The sequence below is a fragment of the Salvelinus sp. IW2-2015 genome, unplaced genomic scaffold (genome assembly GCF_002910315.2).
Source record: "Salvelinus sp. IW2-2015 unplaced genomic scaffold, ASM291031v2 Un_scaffold1820, whole genome shotgun sequence".
NCBI lineage: Eukaryota > Metazoa > Chordata > Actinopteri > Salmoniformes > Salmonidae > Salvelinus > Salvelinus sp. IW2-2015.
This window is the reverse complement of record NW_019943192.1, coordinates 26,434-48,146: the sequence shown is the minus strand read 5'-3', so window position 1 is coordinate 48,146 and position 21,713 is coordinate 26,434. Positions and strand designations below refer to the sequence as shown.

Sequence of the window (21,713 nt, the reverse complement as noted above, 5' to 3'; positions counted from 1 at the left end):
AGTACAGATAACTAGAATAGAAGATAGAAAAGACAGACTTAAAGTGCTGACAATACGACAAAAATGCAAACGCATAACCGATGACTTTGAATCAACCTGCCACCAGAAGTGCCAATCAAAAGTGAATTTCAAAAACCCATTGACTTTTTACACACAATATTGTATATTACAACGTAGAATTCAAAACAGATCTACGTCTACACACAAGACTCCCTCATCCAAATAAACATATGAACACACATCTCTGTAAGGATACATGTTTAGCAAATAAGTATGTGATGACATTAAATCACGAACTCATCTCATTACAATGACGTTATTACACACCTTATCAAATACTTTATGTAGAAAGCAGCCTATGCACGCAATACAGCTCTCTTAACAAACCTTTCCACGACGCGGAATTGCTCAATATAATGATATTTGTACTATTTAACATATATTCTTCAAATCTTTGATAACAAATAATAGATTAAGAATTGAATCATGACTATACATTTCTAATTATCTATCAGATCTCCATCTTAGATGTTAGAGTAGATTTTCAATTCAAAACCTAACCGGCAGGTCAGGAACATTCACCTCATCCTTCTTCTATCGCATACTCGTGTGTTTTTAGTTGAATAGTGAGTGTGAAGATGAACTGTAGTGATAGTCGCTGAGCTGTCGAAAGCGATATACATTGGAGTGACGTCATGACAATTCTTATCTCTTCTTTCGATCTATTTGTCGTACGGCAAAGGAATGTCTAGTGAACCAAGGTAAGATGTTCTCGCACATGGAAATGCTACCACAATCAATATGCGCAGGTAAAGTGGAACAATATTTGAACCTAGCGAGATAAATCATGTCTAAACGACTATGAATGGCAAATAACCATAATTATTGGTTAATGAAGGTTGTTATAGACTGTAAATTCTCTAGCTAGGTCCAAATTGGTATTCAGAATCTATGAAGTATTGACTCGAGGTTGTGTTGTGAATACGTAATTATAAATATATGATCTGTGATTAATTTCATAAAATACATGTTGCTAAAATTATCTATACAAATAGTGTTATTCTCACTATGTCATTGTGAGCCGGTCTTGTGATGATAGGATGGGACTCTGTTTGAATGTCACGTATAGTATTAAAGCACAATCAATGAGTGACAAGTCAAGGATGTTGAAACATGCTTTTCTGACAAACACTATGTGTGGTGCAGGTTGAATCAAAAATGGCACGTCGGGAGGTAGCAATTATTGTGTTGCAGACTTGAATCCTTCTCTTGAACTTCTTTATATCTGTACTCCATCCCCCCCAATTAGAGATGGTTGTAGTCGGTATTTCGTCTACTATAGTGACTTCGCCCATAAGACATTTCTGAGTGGTATTATCTCTACGTAAATCCTCCGCCCATTGAGAAGTGGGTATGTATTCCTCTAACTGTCAGTTCTGTCCCATTGAATCAATGTACGATGATTCGTCTGACTGTATGCTCCCCATTGAGAACGTAAGGGTATTTCTTCTACTAGCTCCCCATTGAGAATTGTAGTGGATTTCTCTACCTTACTCTCGCCCCAGTAGAATGTACGCTAGTGTATTTCTCATACCGTAGTACTCTCGCGGCCCAGTGCCGTATGAGTAGATCCAGATATGGTATTTCTCTACATCTTTTAGTCTACGCAGTACACCAATTTGAAAATATCCTTCTAACTCCTCCCATTGAAGAATAAAGTGTTGTATAAATTTCTTCTTACTCTGTTCTACTCCCCCACTTCGAATAGTAAAGTATAAGTGATATTTACTCTACTTTACCTCTCGCCATTTACGCAATTGCCATAGTATAATTCATCTACTTTAGGCTATCCCCATCATAACTTCTAACTCCTGATTAGTAAATTGCTCTAACTTAAGTAATTCTCTCCCCAATTCGTAGAATTCCTGCGTACTCCAATTTGGGTATAAAATTCAATCTACATGCTAACTTTCTCCCTCCCCAAATCCTGAGAGAAGTGCGTCCAGTCAGGTTTATTATCTCTTACGAATGATGTCTCTCCTACCCATTTGGAACTCAACATCATGAAATATTATCAATCGACTATTCTCCCCATTGATAACGGTCATGGATTTGTCTCTACCCGTACGTCTAACCCATATAAGAGAATGTAATAAGTTTACTGTCTACGAATACTACTCCCCATTGAAAGTGTGTATTTCTCTACTGTAGTCTCCCCATTGAGAAGTAGTGGTATTTCTCTACTGTATCTCCCCATTGAAATGTAGTGGTATTTCTCTACTGTAGTCTCCATTGAGAATGTAGTGGTTATTCTCTACTGTAGTCTCCCCATTGAGAATGTAGTGGTATTTCTCTACTGTATCTCCCCATTGAGAATGTAGTGGTATTTCTCTACTCTTACTCTCCCCATTGAGAATGTAGTGTATTTCTCTACTGTAGTCTCCCCATTGAGAATGTAGTGGTATTTTCTACTGTACTCTCCCCATTGAGAATGTAGTGGTATTTCTTACTATTACCTCTCCCCATTGAGAATGTAGTGGTATTTCTCTACTGTACTCTCCCATTGAGAATGTAGTGGTATTTCTCTACTGTACTCTCCCCATTGAGAATGTAGTGGTATTCTCTACTGTAGTCTCCCCATTGAGAAGTAGTGGTATTTCTCTACTGTAGTCTCCCCATTGAGAATGTAGTGGTATTTCTCTACTGTACTCTCCCCATTGAGAATGTAGTGGTATTTCTCTACTGTAGTTCCCATTGAGAATGTAGTGGTATTTCTCTACTTGTAGTCTCCCCATTGAGAATGTAGTGGTATTTCTCTACTGTAGTCTCCCATTGAGAATGTATGGATATTTCTCTACTGTAGTCTCCCATTGAGAATGTAGTGGTATTTCTCTACTGTAGTCTCCTCATTGAGAATGTAGTGGTATTTCTCTACTGTAGTCTCCCATTGAGAATGTAGTGGTATTTCTCTACTGTAGTCTCCACTTGAGAATGTAGTGGTATTCTCTACTGTAGTCTCCCCATTGATAATGTAGTGGTATTTCTCTACTGTAGTCTCCCATTGAGAATGTAGTGGTATTTCTCTACTGTAGTCTCCCCATTGAGAATGAGTGGTATTTCTCTACTGTAGTCTCCCCATTGAGAATGTAGTGGTATTTCTCTACTGTATCTCCCATTGAGAATGTAGTGGTATTTCTCTACTGTTAGTCTCGTCCCATTGAGAAGGATTGTAAGTGGTATTGTCATCGTACTAGTACATCTCCCATGAGAATGGTAGTGGTATTTCTAAGCTACTTAGTCCCCCATTGAGGAGATGGTTGTAAATTGGTATTCTCTCACTGTACTTCCCCATAATGATGAATGTAGTGGTATTTCTCTACTGTAGTCTCCCCATTGAGAGTAGTGAGTATTTCTCTACTGTATCTCCCCATTGAAATGTATGGTATATTCTCTAGGCAGTGTAGTCTCGCCCATTGAGAATGTAGTGGATTTCTCTACTGTAGTTCCCCATTGAGAATGTAGCTGTATTTCTCTACTGTACCTTCAGAGAACACCATTGAGAATGTAGTGGATATCTCTACTGTAGTCCTCCCCATGTTGAAGATAGTAGTGGTATTTCTCTACTGTGATTGTCTCCCCATAGATCAAAATGTGTGATTTCTCTAACTGTACTCTCCCATTGAGAGTAGATGGTATTTCTCTACTGTATCTCCCCATTGAGAATGTAGATGAATTTTCTCTACTGTATCTCCCCATTGGAATGTATGGTATTTCTCTTACTGTACTCCCATTGAGATGTAGTGTATTTTCTCTACTGTACTCCCCAATGAGAAGTAGTGTATTTCTCACTGTACTCTCCCAATGAGAATAGTAGTGGTATTCTTACTGTACTCTCCCCATTGAGAGGACTGGTATTATTTCTCTACTGTAGTCTCCCCCATTGAGAATGTAGTGTATAATTTCTGTACTACTGAGTCTCCCCATTGAGAATGTAGTGTATTTCTACTACTCCGATAGAGTACTCGGTTCCTACATGAGAATGTAGTGGTATTCTCTACTGTATCTCTCCCATTGAGAATGTAGTGGTATATTCTCTACTTTACGTCTCCCCATTGAGAATGTAGTGGTAATTCTCTACTGTAGTCTCCCCATTGAGAATGTGTGGTATTCTCTACTGTTAGTCTCTCCCATTAGATTGTATCTGGTAGTCTCTTGACTGTAGGAGTTCTCTACTGTACCCCCATAATTGATAAGTAGTGTTATTTCTCTACTTTAGGTCTTCCATTGAGGATGTGTAGTGGTATTTCTCTACTGTGTCTCTCCCATTGAGAATGTATGGTATTTCTCTACTGACTCTCCCCATTGAGATTGTATGGTATTCTCTACTGTTCTCTCCCATTGAGACAGTAGTGTATTTCTCTACTGTCTCTCCCATTGAGAATGTAGTGGTATTTTCTCTACTCTATTTTTATTCTCTCCCCATTGAGAAGGTAGTGGCCTCTAAGCCAACTTGACCTCATCCTAGCTGATGTATGGCTGTGTGTATTGTGTGTGTGTGTGTGTGTGTGTGTGTGTGTGTGTGTGTGTGTGTGTGTGTGTGTGTGTGTGTGTGTGTGTGTGTGTATGTGTTGTGTATTTATGCATGCCTGTCTGTGTGTGTACTCAGCGTGTGTGTTCTGAGGTGTAGGTTCCATAAGGGACGAGCCAAGATGTGTGTGTCTTGTATTAGATATAATCCAGTACATTGTGTTCAGTCCAGGGAGCCAACAGGAAGATCATTTATATATTATACTGATCCAATCCTCTCAGATCTACATGAAGAGCCTATAGTGGTAAGAGTCTGTAGGGGTAATAGTCTACGGGTAAGGGTCTATATGGATAAGGGTCTATAGGGGTAATAGTCTACGGGTAAGGGTCTATATGTGTAAGGGCCTAGAGGGGTAATAATCTATAGGGGTAAGGGTCTATAGGGGTAAGGGTCTATAGGGATAAGGGTCTATAGGGATAAGGGTCTATAGGGATAAGGGTCTATAGGGATAAGAGTCTATAGGGGTAAGGGTCTATAGGGATAAGGGTATATAGGGATAAGGGTCTATAGGGATAAGAGTCTATAGGGGTAAGGGTCTATAGGGATAAGGGTATATAGGGATAAGAGTCTATAGGGGTACGGGTCTATAGGGGTACGGGTCTATAGGGATAAGAGTCTATGGGGGTAAGGGTCTATAGGGGTAAGGGTCTATAGGGGTAAGAGTCTATAGGGGTAAGAGTCTATGGGGGTAAGTGGAGACAGGGTCAAACAGTAAAAATACAAGGAGCAAACAGTAAAACAAACTAGGCAGGGACTACCTAGACTTGTTACATTTTCAGTTGCTAAACGTTTTCAATATTTTCCATTCCAAATGAACATGACCCAGATTTTATCACTGACATCCATTTTGACATGTCCCACTCTCCTCTCCTCTCCACCTTCTATAGGTTCAGAATTCTGGGGAGGATATAGACAAGTCGTACCTGGCTCCTCCTGCGCCCGTCAAACAGTTCCTCATCTCGCCCCCTGCCTCGCCGCCCGTGGGCTGGAGCCAGAGCGAAGACGCCACGCCTGGTATCAACTATGACCTGCTGTGTGCGGTGGCCAAGCTGGGCCCAGGTCAGTACATACATACACACACACACATACATACATATTGACAGTCTACACACCCTACAATCTCATATAGCATGTATCTACTGGCACTGTTATCTGAACTGAGCTCATCAGCTCCATGTGCTGTGCTATTGTGAGAATCCTAGGATGACAGTAAGATCCCAGAAAGTGCACCAAGTAGCGTAAACACATCCAATTTCTTTGTGCAGTATGCTGGACGGTTATCTAAGTATGAATGTGTATCAGAAAAAGAGATTCATCCTTACAATATTTACAATTTAGTAATTTAGTAGAGGCTCTTATCCATGGGCGATTTACAGGAGCAATTAGGGTTAAGTGCCTTGCTCAAGGGCACATCGACAGATTTTTCACCTAGTCGGCTCGGAGATTCAGATCAGCGACCTTTCGGTTACATGAGCGCTATTCTGTTTCTTTAATGGCTCTCTCTTATGGCACACATACTTCCTAATGCCATACTCTGAGACTGTCTATCTGGCTGAGTTAAGGGCTAGCATTGACCATACTCTGTAATTGTCTGTCTGACTGAGTTAAGGGCTAGCATTGACCATACTCTGTAATTGTCTGTCTGACTGAGTTAAGGGCTAGCATTGACCATACTCTGTAATTGTCTGTCTGACTGAGTTAAGGGCTAGCATTGACCATACTCTGTAATTGTCTGTCTGACTGAGTTAAGGGCTAGCATTGACCATACTCTGTAATTGTCTGTCTGACTGAGTTAAGGGCTAGCATTGACCATACTCTGTAATTGTCTGTCTGACTGAGTTAAGGGCTAGCATTGGCCATACTCTCTGACTGTCTGGCTGGATGAGTTAAGGGTTAGCGTGTGCCACACTCTGAGCTGGTTTGTCTGGCTGAGTTAAGGGCTAGCATTGGCCATACTCTCTGACTGTCTGGCTGGATGAGTTAAGGGTTAGCGTGTGCCACACTCTGAGCTGGTTTGTCTGGCTGAGTTAAGGGCTAGCATTGGCCATTCTCAGGGACTGTCTGTATCGCTGAGTTAAGGGCTAGTGTTGGACATACTCTGTGACTGTCTGTCTGTCTGTCTGGCTGGATGAGTTAAGGGTTAGCGTGTGCCACACTCTGAGCTGGTTTGTCTGGCTGAGTTAAGGGCTAGCATTGGCCATTCTCAGGGACTGTCTGTATCGCTGAGTTAAGGGCTAGTGTTGGACATACTCTGTGACTGTCTGTATGGCTGAGTTAAGGGCTAGCGTTGGACATACTCTGTGACTGTCTGTCGGGTTGAGTTAAGGGCTAGCATTGGGCATACTCTGTCCCTGTCTCTCTTGCTAGGTAAAGGGCTAGCGTTTGCAGTCAGGAGGTGACCTTTTAGAAATGCCAGCCATATCAAACAGGGAGTGTTCTTTCTCCTGGAGACAAGGCAGTAGGGTCACATGGTTCAAGAGGTCACCGAGTTCTCAGAATGCTTCGCTGTGTCATTTGGAGTCTTGTCTGTGCGGCCCAATACTGTGTCCATTCTTCTGAAGTGTGCACTCGTACACAACTCCCCAACAAATGTAAAAGCATTGAGCTAGAAGGAGTTTCCACCATGTTTCTTACTTCAGCCATTTCCTTCCTCGTCTCCTCCCCTTTGAACTTCTCCTCCAATGGGTTTTGAGACGAGGAGAGAGGCGAATGGATGCAAGGAGTATGCTATTGAGATCCCTATGAAGGAAAGTGAACAAGTGCACACTTCGGAAGAATGTACAGATTATTATTGTATTTGTTTTACGATGGTATAGACCCTGGTTATCTSTGGAAAGGAAAGCCTCCTCACCAGTAATATGCGAACATAACGGCAGACAGACGCTATAGTTAGTTACACCATTATATGATGGTGCCACTCCCAACCTGGGTTCTTATCTGTGGTTGTCTGGAAATCCAGACATCTGTATATTGCAGCACTTTGAGTGCCTCTATTTGGTCTACCTACAAACCTGAACGGCTGTCAAAGAAGATGTCATTGAGCATTGCTTTGACTTGGCTTAATCTTTTATGCACCGCCCCCAGCCCCTCAGCATAATGCATTACAGGAAAAATCATGATTCCTACATTACATGATTTACCATGTTGCAGTGAAGACCCACCAACACAGTGCTGTTACTATGGTAACACCAGAAGGCATCAGGAAATAGGCCTTGGCTCTTGCTGGGGCTTCTTTAGCCTGTCTCTAAATCATATTAGTGCTCCGCTGCAGTGTGGCCCGCTGCCGCTCTCTGCTGGCCGCCTGTGGTAGTGACCTTCCCAAAACAAAACAGGACCTTTTTRTGTCAGACGGGCAGTGTGGGAAACCTCTTCTCATGTTTCCCTTGGCCCTGTCTGGTCTCCATGGCAACTGTGATGCAATCTGCATATGTATTTCAGGAGGTTGTGATGAGGAGCATTTGTGTTGCTTAACCCTGGAATCCTCCGGAATCAAACAGCACCGACTACATCAAATCTTATCTGTGATACCTCKATTTGATGTACTGATACTGGCTGTATTTTTTAGGAATCGTATAATATTTAATCCATGCCAGGACATTACCGTTATGGCATGGATTAAATGTGTGTATGTWTAAATATACACACTACCGTTCAAATGTTTGAGGTCACTTAGAAATGTCCTTGTTTCTTAAAGAAAAGCTCATTTTTTGTCATTAAAATAACATCAAATTGATCAGAAATACAGAGAAGACATTGTTAATGTTGTAAAAAATGTTTTAGTTTAGTTTATTAATTTGACCATTTAAAAAAACAAGCACAAATAAATCTTAAAAGCCATACATGCACATGAATAAAATCATCGAGGATAACACACAATAAAGTCTGGGACTTATTTCCATTGTGGTCCTCTTGAGACAAGATGGCTAGACAAGATCGAACACAMTATGGCAGTGAAATAATAAAACAAAAACATAAAAGAAGAACATCTATCTCATCATTCCAGTTACATCATAGGGGTTATTCATATGGGCACAGAAGACATCAAACATATTTTTACTTTATTTTTAAAGCTGTCCAGAGAGGACGTTGTTTTTATAGGCAGAGGCACCTCATTCCATTCTGAGGCTCCAGTATACAAGAAAGTACCTTTCCCAGCATTACTCCTGAACCTGTATAAGCACAATGACTATTGTAGCTGGAAACGGACYATTTTTTATGGAATATCTACATAGGTGTACAGCGGCCCATTATCAGCAACCATCACTCCTGTGTTCCAATGGCACGTTGTGTTAGCTAATCCAAGTTTATCATTTTAAAAGGCTAATAAATCATTAGAAAACCCTTTTGCAATGATGTTAGCACAGCTGAAAACTGTTGTTCTGATTAAAGAAACAATAAAACTGGCCTTCTTTAGACTAGTTGAGTATCTGGAGCGTCAGCATTTGTAGGTTCGATTACAGGCTCCAAAATGGCCAGAAACAAAGTACTTTCTTCTGAAACTCGTCAGTCTATACTTGTTCAGAGAAATTAAGGCTATTCCATGTGAGAAATTGACAGAAACTGAAGATCTCGTACAATGCTGTGTCCTACTCCCTCACATAACAGCGCAAACTGGCTCTAACCAGAATAGAAAGAGGAGTGGGAGTCCCCGGTGCACAACTGAGCAAGAGGACAAGTACATTAGAGTGTCTAGTTTGAGAAACAGACGCCTCACAAGTCCTCAACTAGCAACTTTATTAAATATTACCCGCAAAACACCAGTCTCAACGTCAACAGTGGAGGCGACTCCGGGATGCTATGTAGATATTCCATAAAAAATCAGCCATTTCCAGCTACAATGGTAATTTACAACATTAACAGTGTCTACACTGTATTTCTGATCAATTTTATGTTATTTTAATGGACAAAAAAATTGCTTTTCTTTCAAAAACAATAACATTTCTAAGTGATGTCAAACTTTTGAATGGTAGTAAATATATATATATACAGTTGTTTGTTGGGAAGGGCCCGTAAGTAAGCATTTCCCTGTTCATCTACACCTGTTGTTTATGAAGCATGTGATAAATAAAATTCAATTTTTTATAAGTGTAGTTTAGTAGTGTATAGTATTAATATATACAGTTGAAGTCGGAAGTTTACATACACCTTAGCCAAATACATTTAAACGCAGTTTTTCACAACTCCTGACATTAAATCKTAGTAAAAATTCCCTGTTTTAGGTCAGTTAGGATCGCCACATTATTTTAAGAATGTGAAATGTCAGAATAATAGTAGAGAGAATMATTTATTTCAGCTTTTATTTCTTTCATCACATTCCCAGTGGGTCAGAAGTTTACATAKATTCAATTAGTATTTGGTAGTATTGCCTTTAAATTGTTTAACTTGGGTCAAACGTTTCAGGTAGCCTTCCACAAGCTTCCCACAAATAAGTTGGGTGAATTTTGGCCCATTCCTCCTGACAGAGCTGGTGTAACTGAGTGAGGTTTGTTTGTAGGCCTCCTTGCTCGCACACACTTTTTCAGTTCTGCCCACAAATGTTCTACGGGATTGAGGTCAGGGTACTTGCGTACTATTGTTTGTACAGATGAACGTGGTACCGTCAGGCTTTTGGAAATTGCTCCCAAGGATGAACCAGATTTGTGGAGGTCTACGATTTTTTTTCTGAGGTCTTGGCTGATTTCTTTTGATTTTCCCATGATGTCAAGCAAAGAGGCACTGAGTTTGAAGGTAGGCCTTGAAATACATCCACAGGTACACCTCCAATTGACTCAAATGATGTCAATTAGCCCATCAGAAGCTTCTAAAGCCATGACATWATTTRCTGGAARTTTCCAAGCTGTTTAAAYGCACAGTCAACTMAGTGTATGTAAACTTCTGACCCYRTGGAATTGTGATGCAGTGAATTATAAGTYAAATAATCTGTCTGTAAACAATTGTTGGAAAAATCACTTGTGTCATGTACAAAGTAGATGTCCTAACCGACTTGCCAAAACTATAGTTCGTTAACAAGAAATGTGTGGAGTGGTTGAAAAACAAGTTTTAAGGACTCCAATCTAAGTGTATGTAAACTTCCGACTTCATCTCTCTCCCTATATATACGTATATGTATTCTGTCTTTTCTATTGGAGTAGTTTGGCACACGATAGCAACAGGAGCCAGTGTGATCCTATCCTAGCCTGCAGTACATTTCATTAACACAGCCAGTGTTATTCCAGCTGATAACGTCAGCCATCGCAGGGGAGGTTCCCTCTTTCATCTAGTGCTAGGCTAACACTCAGTTCATAGTTCTAGAGGAGCCATGTTATACAAGCATTTCGCTACACCTGCGATAACATCTGCTAAATATGTGTATGCAACCAATCAAATGTGATTTCATTTGATTTTCTGATCCTGCGGCTTAGTGGTTACCGTTGTTTTTTTTAATGTCTGTCGGGCTTATTTACAGGCTCCTCTACCTCTGGTACTATAGGCTTGGATCTGTCCTGCAGTCTGATCAATCTGCTTCAATTGTAGATCAGACTTTCATTGGCCATCTAATCAAGAGATTGAACCTGGAATGCGGCTGTAGGGCTGTTGATGGATGTGTTGCATTCTAAAGGCAAATCAAGTCTGGTGGATTAAAGTCTTTGTCGGTTTTTCTTCCTCTCTCTTTTTCACGCTCTCAAACCCCTTTCTACCCCTTTTCTCTCTCTCTTTCTCTATCCTTCCCTGTCTTTCTCCTTCCATCCCTCCCTACCCTCTCCTTCTTTAGGGGAGAAGTATGAACTGCATGCGGGCACTGAGTCAACCCCCAGCGTTGTGGTGCATGTGTGCGACAGCGATGCAGAGGATGACAACGACGAAGCGCGGCCCAAGCAGAAACAGCAGATRGTCCAAACCCGGCGCCCCGACGGCCCGTCGCAAGTCCTGAACTAGGACGCCCGTTACGGACCCCACTCCCACGACCGCAACACACACACGCACCAAGCCCTGTCTTCTCTGTCTCTGCAGTCGCACAGCACAGCAAGGCAACGCCCCTCATTTCAGTTCAACCCAAAACACACAAACAGCAGACAGTTGGTGGTGTTTGTGGAGGGAGCATGGCTATTGGATGGGATGAGGCGGTCTGGCCTGTATGGACGATGGAGGATGGATGAGATTTACACACACTCATCACACTCAAAGGAAAGGGAGGGGGGGGTGCCTAACTCTTGCCCCTTGACCTCGGATCAGCCAGGGGCGGGTATGTAACACCTTGTCCTCCTAAAGCAGGCACCCTGTCATAGATTATACACTCAGCTCTCATCTGTAGTAGTTCCTCTCTAGTAGTATTTATTTCCTTCCTGCTTACTGTCACTGGTTAGTTGTGTCGCGCAGTGGTCTTTCGGGGACATGCAATACCTCTAATGAGGTTTTTTGAGTTTCTTAACTTTTTTGATATAAATTTGTTCTTCTGATTGTTAGTCTGTTCTTCTTCTGCTATTTATGATATCAGCTGATTGGTTGTTTCTGCTAACACAGAATGAGGATTGGCTGTCTGGTATTCCTCTTCTTGTCTTCATGTATATATAAGAACATACTCCTACAGAGACTCAAATACTAAACTGTTGTATAAAGCAAAGGAACCTACGGAGGTCACACTACATAGCAACAGGTGGCCACGCGGTAACATCAAAGTTATGGTGGTGTTTGCATTTTATTTACATTTTGGGGGGGGGTCTGCTTATGTCCTTTTAATCAGAGAGGTGTCTATTGAAGTGTTGCTGAACTAGGTGTGCATTCTTCTTAAAATGTATTTGATACCACAAACAATTGTTTTTTTGCATGCTTACTAACGTAGTCGGGAGCATTTTATACTGGTCAAGATGACAGGGAAATGGAATGACGCTTAAGACGACACGCATATCTCTAGTTTTATAGTGTCAGGTGTGAGGGGGGAGGCTGGCTGAGTGAGTGAAAAGACAGAGTGAATGAGACCTTTACAGTGTGAGTAAAAGCCTAAGAGTTGGGCTTTAGGATAGGAGTAACGCCTAAGAGTTGGGCTTTAGGATAGGAGTAGAGGCTAAGACTAATCTCCTACAGGAGTGTTGACATTTTCGGAGGGCATTTATTTTATATTCCATCTTTCCAGTAATGTTTTGGGGTCTTGTTATGATATCAACACAGCTGTCTTCTTCTCAGACCTATATGGCTTGTTTTACACTGAGAATCTCTCTCTCTCTGGAGCTATACTAAAGGAATGTCCTGACTTTCCTCTGTCAGCTCTTAAAAGTTGAAGACTGCTTCTTAGTTCTTGCTGTAAATAGCTCAATAGTCAGTAGGTGGAAATAGTCCATTAGGTTTTAATGATTGACATTAAGCGTTGCTGAGAAATTGAAAAAGTTTAATTAGCCACCCAGCCTCTGGAGATAGCAACCAAAGCCTTCATCTCACATTGCAGTCACAGCACAAACCTTTGGAAACTCAAGAAACTAAAGAGAAAGTTTTTWAAAATGTTATTAAAAATGAGTTTTATTGTCACATGAAATGTGTTTTACAGGGTCAGCCATAGTAGTACAGCGCCCCTAGYGCAAATTACTCCAATTTGGAATACTGCTGCATTAACAGTTGTTATTTTGCTCACAACAAGTTCTTTCCAACTCCCAAATAAAATTAAGAATTAATTAATTAAGTGTGCTTTTAGTCATTCATTTTAATCCTAAATATTTTAGGAGTAAATTTAAGAGTAACTTTTACCAGAATGATAGACGTTTCTCCTGACCATGCACTTTGAATAACAACAAGCATAACATGTCAACTATAATGTCATGTGTCTGTTATTACAATGATTTGATGCCATAAAAAGTCCCTCATGTTTTAGTTTTTTCACAAACATTCTCCATATAGTGAGTCTGTTGTATACAGACAATTCCATGTAGTCTGTTGTATACATACTATTCCATGTAGTCTGTTGTATACAGAATTTTCCATGTAAGAGTCCTTGATTTCATTCCCAACCTGAAAAGGTGTTTTGAAACCAGTGTTTTTTTTAAACAAAATAAAAGCCCAACCGTTGAGGAGGAGTGTTCCGGTGGGCCTCGGCGGTTAACCTAAACCTTTTCCGTGTTAGACAGCATGAAAAATGACAGATATTTTTGCTCATATTAGTAAACAAAAGATGGTCTGTCTGCATGCGAGCACTTTATTGTCAGCAGTCTTTTTTCTTGTCATTGTAGAGTCAGTCTTTTTTCTTCTCACTGTAAAGGCAGTCTTTTTTCTTCTCACTGTAAATGCAGTCTTTTTTCTTCTCATTGTAAAGGCCGTCTTTTTCTTCTCATTGTAGAGGCAGTCTTTTTTCTTCTCACTGTAAAGGCAGTCTTTTTTCTTCTCACTGTAAAGGCAGTCTTTTTCCTTCTCACTGTAAAGGCAGACTTTTTTCTTCTCACTGTAAAGGCAGTCTTTTTCCTTCTCACTGTAAAGGCAGACTTTTTTCTTCTCACTGTAAAGGCAGTCTTTTTTCTTCTCACTGTAAAGGCAGTCTTTTTTATTTTCACTGTGGAGGCAGTCTTATCCTTCTCATTGTAGAGGCAGTCTTTTTTATTTTCACTGTAAAGGCAGTCTTTTTTATTTTCACTGTAGAGGCCGTATTTTTCTTCTCACTGTAAAGGCAGTCTTTTTCTTCTCATTGTAGAGGCAGTCTTTTTTCTTCTCGTTGTAAAGGCCGTCTTTTTTCTTCTCACTGTGAAGGCAGTCTTTTTTATTTTCACTGTAGAGGCAGTCTTTTTCTTCTCGCTGTAAAGGCAGTCTTTTTCCTTCTCACTGTAAAGGCAGTCTTTTTCCTTCTCACTGTAAAGGCAGTCTTGCTAGAGAGAATGTTCTATATTTCTTTTGTTCTTTTTTAAAAAGTCTTCTGTTTTTCAAAATAAACACCTGGGTAGCCTTCTCACTAGCAGAGCAGCGTGCGTTTAACACTCATCATCTCTCGCTACTGGGGGTTTGAAGGCTCGGAGGCCTTTTGATATATGTGCAGGAGTGTACTACTGAATAGGTGTGGTAGGAAGAACAGGAAAATGTGTCTTTTGAGATGATGGTTGGTTGCAACCACAGAACATATGTGTGTTTTTGTTAGTGTTTGTCCCTGGAACATAATTTCAAGTGCAAGCTTTGTCCTTTCAGAGGTGACTTCTAAAAACCAAGCAGCCAGCGAGTGTTGAAACACAATGCAATGGCACAGACACTTTCTAGTTGTGCTGACTGGTGATAATATTGCTGATTGATGACTAAGATAATGATTATGTTGACGAGGCTGATCTGATGTTTTCTACTGACCGCTGTCTCTGAAACTGGGAGCATTTTGGGTCACAGGCGAAACGAGAAACATTTATAGTGATTTTGTTGCTGACGCCAGTTCCAGTATGCAGCTAAAAAAATGTTGGCTTCTAATTTTATGTTGATGTAAAGATACAAATAAATAAAAAGTTCTGAAATGCTCGATCAAATCAATTCTTATTGTGTCGTGTTAAAAATTGACTCAGTTTAATGTTTGTTTTTTTGGAATGTCTACAAAACAAAACGGTCAATACCGTCCGTTACTGTTGTATACTGTTCTGTTGAAATCTGAATATTATGTCTAGTACTGTAGTTATCCAGAAAACGAAGTAGCAATCAAGCAATAATTTACAGTTATATACAGGTATCTGTATTTTATGTTGTGTACTAATTTCCAGAGTTGTTTTCTCTGACTGTTACAACAGTACTTGCTTATATTTGTGTGGTATGATTGTCATTCGTTTCACATGAGAAATACATAAAGAACTATTCTTAAAGATGTTTGGAGTTTGTGTTTTTTAAGCTCCGGCATAATCCCTTTTTCCTTTTGCCCTGAATGTACTGTATCTTSAAATATACGACATATGCTACGCTACAGTTGAAGTCGGAAGTTTACATACACTTAGGTTGGAGTCKTTAAAACTCYTTTTTCAACKACTCCACAAATTTCTTGTTAACAGACTATAGTTTTGGCAAGTCGGTTAGGACATCTACTTTGTGCATGACACAAGTAATTTGTCCAACAATTGTTTACAGACAGATTATTTCACTTATAATTTACTGTATCACAATTCCAGCGGGTCAGAAGTTTACATGCACTAAGTTGACTGTGCCTTTAAACAGCTTGGAAAATTCCAGAACATGATGTCATGGCTTTAGAAGCTTCTGATGGGCTAATTGACATCATTTGAGTCATTTGGAGGTGTACCTGTGGATGTATTTCAAGGCCTACCTTCAAACTCAGTGGCTCTTTGCTTGACTACATGGGAAAATCAAAACAAATCAGCCAAGACCTCCTAAAGAAATTGTAACCTCCACAAGTCTGCTTCATCCTTGGCAGCAATTACCAAACGCCTGAAGGTACCACGTTTATCTGTACAAACTATAATACGCAACTATAAACACCATGGGACTCAGGAAGGAGACGCGTTCTGTCTTCTAGAGATGAACGTACTTTGGTGCGAAAAGTGCAAATCAATCCCAGAACAACAGCAAAGGACCTTGTGAAGATGCTGGAGGAAACAGGTACAAAGTATCTATATCCACAGTAAAACGAGTCCTATATCAACATAAGCTGAAAGGTCGCTCAGCAAGGAAGAAGCCACTGCTCCAAAACCGCCATAAAAAAGCCAGACTACGGTTTGCAACTGCACATGGGGACAAACATCGTACTTTTTGGAGAAAAGTCCTCTGGTCTAATGAAACAAAAATAGAACTGTTTGGCCATAATGACCATCGTTATATTTGTAGGAAAAAGGGGGAGGCTTGCAAGCCGAAAAACACCATCCCAGCCGTGAAGCACGGGGGTGGCAGCATTATGTTGTGGGGGTGCTTTGCTGCAGGAGGGACTGGTGCACTTCAGAAAATAGATGGTATCATGAGGCAGGAAAATTATGGGGATATATTGAAGTAACATCTCAAGACATCAGTCAGGAAGTTAAAGCTTGGTCACAAATGGGTCTTCCAAATGGATAATGACCCCAAGCATACTTCCAAAGTTGTGGCAAAATGGCTTAAGGACAACAAAGTCAAGGTATTGGAGTGTCCATCACAAAGCCCTGACCTCAATCCTATAGAACATTTGTGGGCAGAACTTTAAATTGTTTAACTTGGGTCAAATGTTTTGGGTAGCCTTCCACAAGCTTCCCACAATAATATTCCTCCTGACAGAGCTGGTGTAACTGAGTCAGGTTTGTATGCCTCCTTGCTCGCACTCGCTTTTTCAGCGTGTGCGAGCAAGGAGGCATACAAACCTGACTCAGTTACACCAGCTCTGTCAGGAGGAATATTATTGTGGGAAGCTTGTGGAAGGCTACCCAAAACATTTGACCCAAGTTAAACAATTTAAAGGCAATYCTACCAAATACTAATTGAATGTATGTAAACTTCTGACCCACTGGGAATGTGATGAAAGAAATAAAAGCTGAAATAAATAATTCTCTCTACTATTATTCTGACATTTCACATTCTTAAAATAATGTGGTGATCCTAACTGACCTAAGACAGGGAATTTCTACTAGGATTAAATGTCAGGAATTGTGAAAAATMTWGTTTAAATGTATTTGGCTAAGGTGTATGTAAACGTCCGACTTCAACTGTATATACTGTATTCTAGTCAAGGCTCATCCTATATACTGTAACTACTGCTGTACACACCTTTTCTATTCCTATGCTGTCCATTCTGTCTATACACACCATTATATACAGTATATAATGTATATATATTTATTTTAAGGATTTCTTTCTTTTTACTTTTGGATTATGTGCATATTGTTTTCTATTGTTTTCTACATATTATTACGGCACTGRTGAAGCTAGAAACCTGCGATAACATCTGCAAATCTTTGTACGACTTTATTTTATTTGACATTTCGGCCTTGGAGAAGGTGGATGTTTCCATATGTTTTGGTAAAAATGGTCCCAGCCATTACAAGTCAAATGCCTTTAATCTAGCTTCTGAGGGCCTAGCTAATGGCTGAGATCACGAAAGAAAAATCCTGATTTGGATATTTTTTTCTCTTTCCTTTCCAACACAACCTGAAGAAATGACATCAGAATATAATTGAAAAATAATGATATAATTAGAAACCCATTGAAATATTATTGAAAAGATTCAACTGAATTMAAATTGAAATGTGTATTTTAAAACTACAACAATTTTTTTTTTTTATTCTTAGGCCTTTTTTTGAAGGTTTTAGAAGGCCCTCACGATTCCTCATTGTTTGTATTGTACATTGACCAAGCATTCTTTCAGTACAGTCAAATTCTAATAGGGCAGGTTTCTCAGGCACAGATTGAGCCCATATACTTTTAATGGAGATTCTCTCTGATCTGGCTTTTTAGTCCAGGAGTAGGTMTACTGTAATCTGTTTCTGGGAAACTGGCCCATAGTGTTTTGGAGTATTAGCTAAATCGTTCAATGAACACTAGGCCTACATTAGAAAAAATAGGACAAATATTTATGTATTTATTGCAGGTCTCTGTCATATCARACCTCGTCTGTCTGCCTTGACCGTGTTGAGAAGAAGCTTTTAATGCCGTGAAGAGATAAAGGCAGAGGAAGGAGGCTAATGGCAACACTTTAATCTACACCTCCGGTGGGAGAAGTGCACGAAAGTTGACTTGCTATTGTAAAGCCGCTTTGACTCACCTTTGACTGTACTGYAGTAGCAGATTTGTGTTTGTGTAGAATATATGGAAACTATCATAGGAAACATGATACGTACTGTGAGAGATATTTAGTTCTGTATGTAGGGGCTGAACTAGCAATCAAAATAGCCATATTGTCATGTTTTGTCTTTGATCATGTCTGTCCCTGTGCTTCCCTCTGCTGGTCTTATTAGGTTTCTTTCCCTCTTTCTCTCTCTCTCTCCTCTCCCTCTTCTCTCCCGCTCTCTCTATCGTTCCGTTCTGCTCCCAGCTGTTTCTCATTCTCTAACGACCTCATTTACTCTTTCACACCTGTCCCTCTATTTGCCCTCTGATTAGAGTCCCTATTTCTCTCCCTCTGTTTTTCCGCTTCTGTCCTTGTCGGATTCTTGTTTGATGTTTGCTGTTCCTGTGTCCTTGTTCCGCCCGTCGTGTTCTTTGCCTTCTTCAGATGCGCGTGTGAGCAGGTGTCTATGTCAGCTACGGCCAGTGCCTTCCTGAAGCGACCTCAGTCTGTGTCGCGTCTCAGTCGTTCTCTCTATTGACGAGAGTTTCAGTTTCCTGTTTTGGATTTTACCATTGATAATATCCAGGAGAATCATTATTTGTTTAATACTAAAGGAATAAAGACTTGTTACTATTACGTCGCTTTTGGGTCTCATTCACCAGCATAACAGAAGAATCCGACCAAGATGGACCCAGCGACTATGGATTTCTCAACACTGCCGTCGAGTTCCAGGGAGCAATGCTCGGCAGACACGAGCAGGAATTGTTTGCTGCTCGTCATGCCGTTGAGACCCTGGCCGCTCAGGTCTCCGATCTCTCTGGACAGTTTCAGAGTCTTCGTCGTGTCCACCAGCTACTTCCTGGTCTTCCGAGTCTCCGGAACCTAGGGTTAATAACCCACCATGTTATCTGGGAGCCCACTGAGGTGTCGCTCTTTTCTCACCCAGTGTGATATTGTGTTCTTCTCTCCAGCCCAACACGTACTCTAGTGAGAGAGCTCGGATCGCTTACGTCATATCACTCCTTACTGGTCGGGCTCGGGAGTGGGGCACAGCTATCTGGGAGGCAAGGGCTGAGTGTTCTAACGATTATCAGAACTTTAAAGAGGAGATGATACGGGTTTTTGATCGTTCAGTTTTTGGGAAGGAGGCTTCCAGGGCCCTGGCTTCCCCTATGTCAAGGTGATCGATCCATAACGGATTACTCTATAGAGTTTCGCACTCTTGCTGCATCCAGTGACTGGAACGAGCCGGCGTTGCTCGCTCGTTTTCTGGAGGGACTCCACGCTGAGGTTAAGGATGAGATTCTCTCCCGGGAGGTTCCTTCCAGCGTGGACTCTTTGATTGCACTCGCCATCCGCATAGACGACGGGTAGATCTTCGTCACCGAGCTCGTGGAAAGAGAGCTCGCGTTAACACGGTGTTTCCCTCTCGCATCTCAACATCTCCTCCCACCGGCTCAGAGACTGAGCCCATGCAGCTGGGAGGTATTCGCATCTCGACTAAGGAGAGGGAACGGAGAATCACCAACCGCCTTTGCCTCATTGCGGTTCTGCTGGACATTTTGTCATGTCATGTCCAGTAAAGCCAGAGCTCATCAGTAAGCGGAGGGCTACTGGTGAGCGCTACTACTCAGGTCTCTCCATCAAGATCCTGTACTACTTGTCGGTCCATCTACGCTGGACCGGTTCGGCTGCTCCTGCAGTGCCTTGATAGACTCTGGGGCTGAGGGTTGTTTTATGGCGAAGCATGGGCTCGGAAACATGACATTCCTCTCAGACAGTTAGGAAGCCCACGCCCATTCTTCGCCTTAGATGGTAGTCTTCTCCCAGTATCAGATGTGAGACACTACCTTTAACCTCACAGTATTCGGTAACCACAGTGAGACCATTTCCTTTTTGATTTTTCGTTCACCTTTTACACCTGTTGTTTTGGGTCATCCCTGGCTAGTATGTCATAATCCTTCTATTAATTTGGTCAGTAATTCTATCCTATCCTGGAACGTTTCTTGTCATGTGAAGTGTTTAATGTCTGCTATCCCTCCTGGTGTCTTCTGTCCCCTCTACTCAGGAGGAACCTGGTGATTGACAGGAGTGCCGGAGGATATCATGATTGCGCACGGTCTTTCAGTCGGTCCAGAGCCAGCTCCCTTCCTCCTCACCGGTCGTATGATTGTTGTATTGATCTCTTCCGGGGACCACTCCCCCTCGGGGTAGACTTACTCTCTGTCGGCTCCCGAACGTAGGCCCTCTCGAGGATTATCTGTCTGTTTCTCTGACGCCGGTACCGTGGTGCCTTCTTCCTCTCCCGCCGGAGCGGATTTTCTTTGTTAAGAAGAAGGACGGTACTCTGCGCCCTGCGTGGATTATCGAGGGCTGAATGACATACCGGTTAAGAATCGTTATCCGCTTCCCCTTATGTCGTCAGCCTTCGAGATTTTGCAGGGAGCAGGGTGCTTTACTAAGTTGGACTTCGTAACGCTTACCATCTCGTACGCATCAGAGAGGGGGACGAGTGGAAAACGGCGTTTAACACTCCGTTAGGGCATTTTGAATACGGGTTCTGCGTTCGGTCTCGCTAATGCTCCAGCTGTCTTTCAGGCATTAGTTAATGATGTACTGAGAGACATGCTGAACATTTTGTTTTCGTTTACCTTGACGATATCCTGATTTTTTCACCGTCACTCGAGATTCATGTTCAGCACGTTCGACGTGTACTCCAGCGCCTTTTAGAGAATTGTCTTCCGTGAAGGCTGAGAAGTGCGCCTTTCATGTCTCCTCTGTCACATTTCTCGGTTCGTTTATTTCCGCTGAAGGCATTCAGATGGATCCCGCTAAGGTCCAGGCTGTCAGCGATTGGCCCGTCCCTAAGTCACGTGTCGAGTTGCAGCGCTTTCTCGGTTTCGCTAATTTCTATCGGCGTTTCATTCGTAATTTCGGTCAAGTGGCTGCCCCTCTCACAGCTCTGACTTCTGTCAAGCTTGCTTTAAGTGGTCCGGTTCCGCCAGGGAGCTTTTGATCTCCTCAAGAAGCGTTTTACATCCGCCCCTATCCTTGTTACTCCTGACGTCACTAAACAATTATTGTCGAGGTTGACGCTTCAGAGGTGGGCGTGGGAGCCATTCTGTCTCAGCGCTCCACTCTGACGATAAGGTCCATCCTTGCGCTTACTTTTCTCATCGCCTGTCGCCATCGGAGCGCAACTATGATGTGGGTAACGCGAACTGCTCGCCATCCGCTTAGCCATAGGCGAATGGCGACAGTGGTTGGAGGGGGCGACCGTCCTTTTGTCGTTTGGACTGACCATAAGAACCTTGAGTACATCCGTTCTGCAAACGACTTAATGCACGTCAAGCTCGTTGGGCGTTGTTTTTCGCCTGTTCGAGTTCGTGATTTCCTATCGCCCGGGAAATAAGAACACCAAGCCTGATGCCTTATCCCGTCTCTTTAGTTCTTCTGTGGCTT

The 21,713-nt window shown here is 41.7% G+C and overlaps 1 protein-coding gene across 1 annotated transcript in view; it reads left to right on the top strand.

Annotated features, from left to right (window-relative positions):
• LOC112072086 (calcipressin-3-like) overlaps positions 1 to 14,331 on the top strand; it is a 74,054-nt gene extending 59,723 nt beyond the window's left edge. Inside the window, exons 4-5 of the mRNA XM_024139500.2 lie at positions 5,476 to 5,647; positions 11,340 to 14,331. Of these exons, the coding sequence (XP_023995268.1) occupies positions 5,476 to 5,647; positions 11,340 to 11,503 (336 nt within the window). The 3' untranslated portion in view covers positions 11,504 to 14,331. The remainder of the gene's footprint in view (positions 1 to 5,475; positions 5,648 to 11,339) is intronic.
• Positions 14,332 to 21,713: the final 7,382 nt, after the last annotated feature.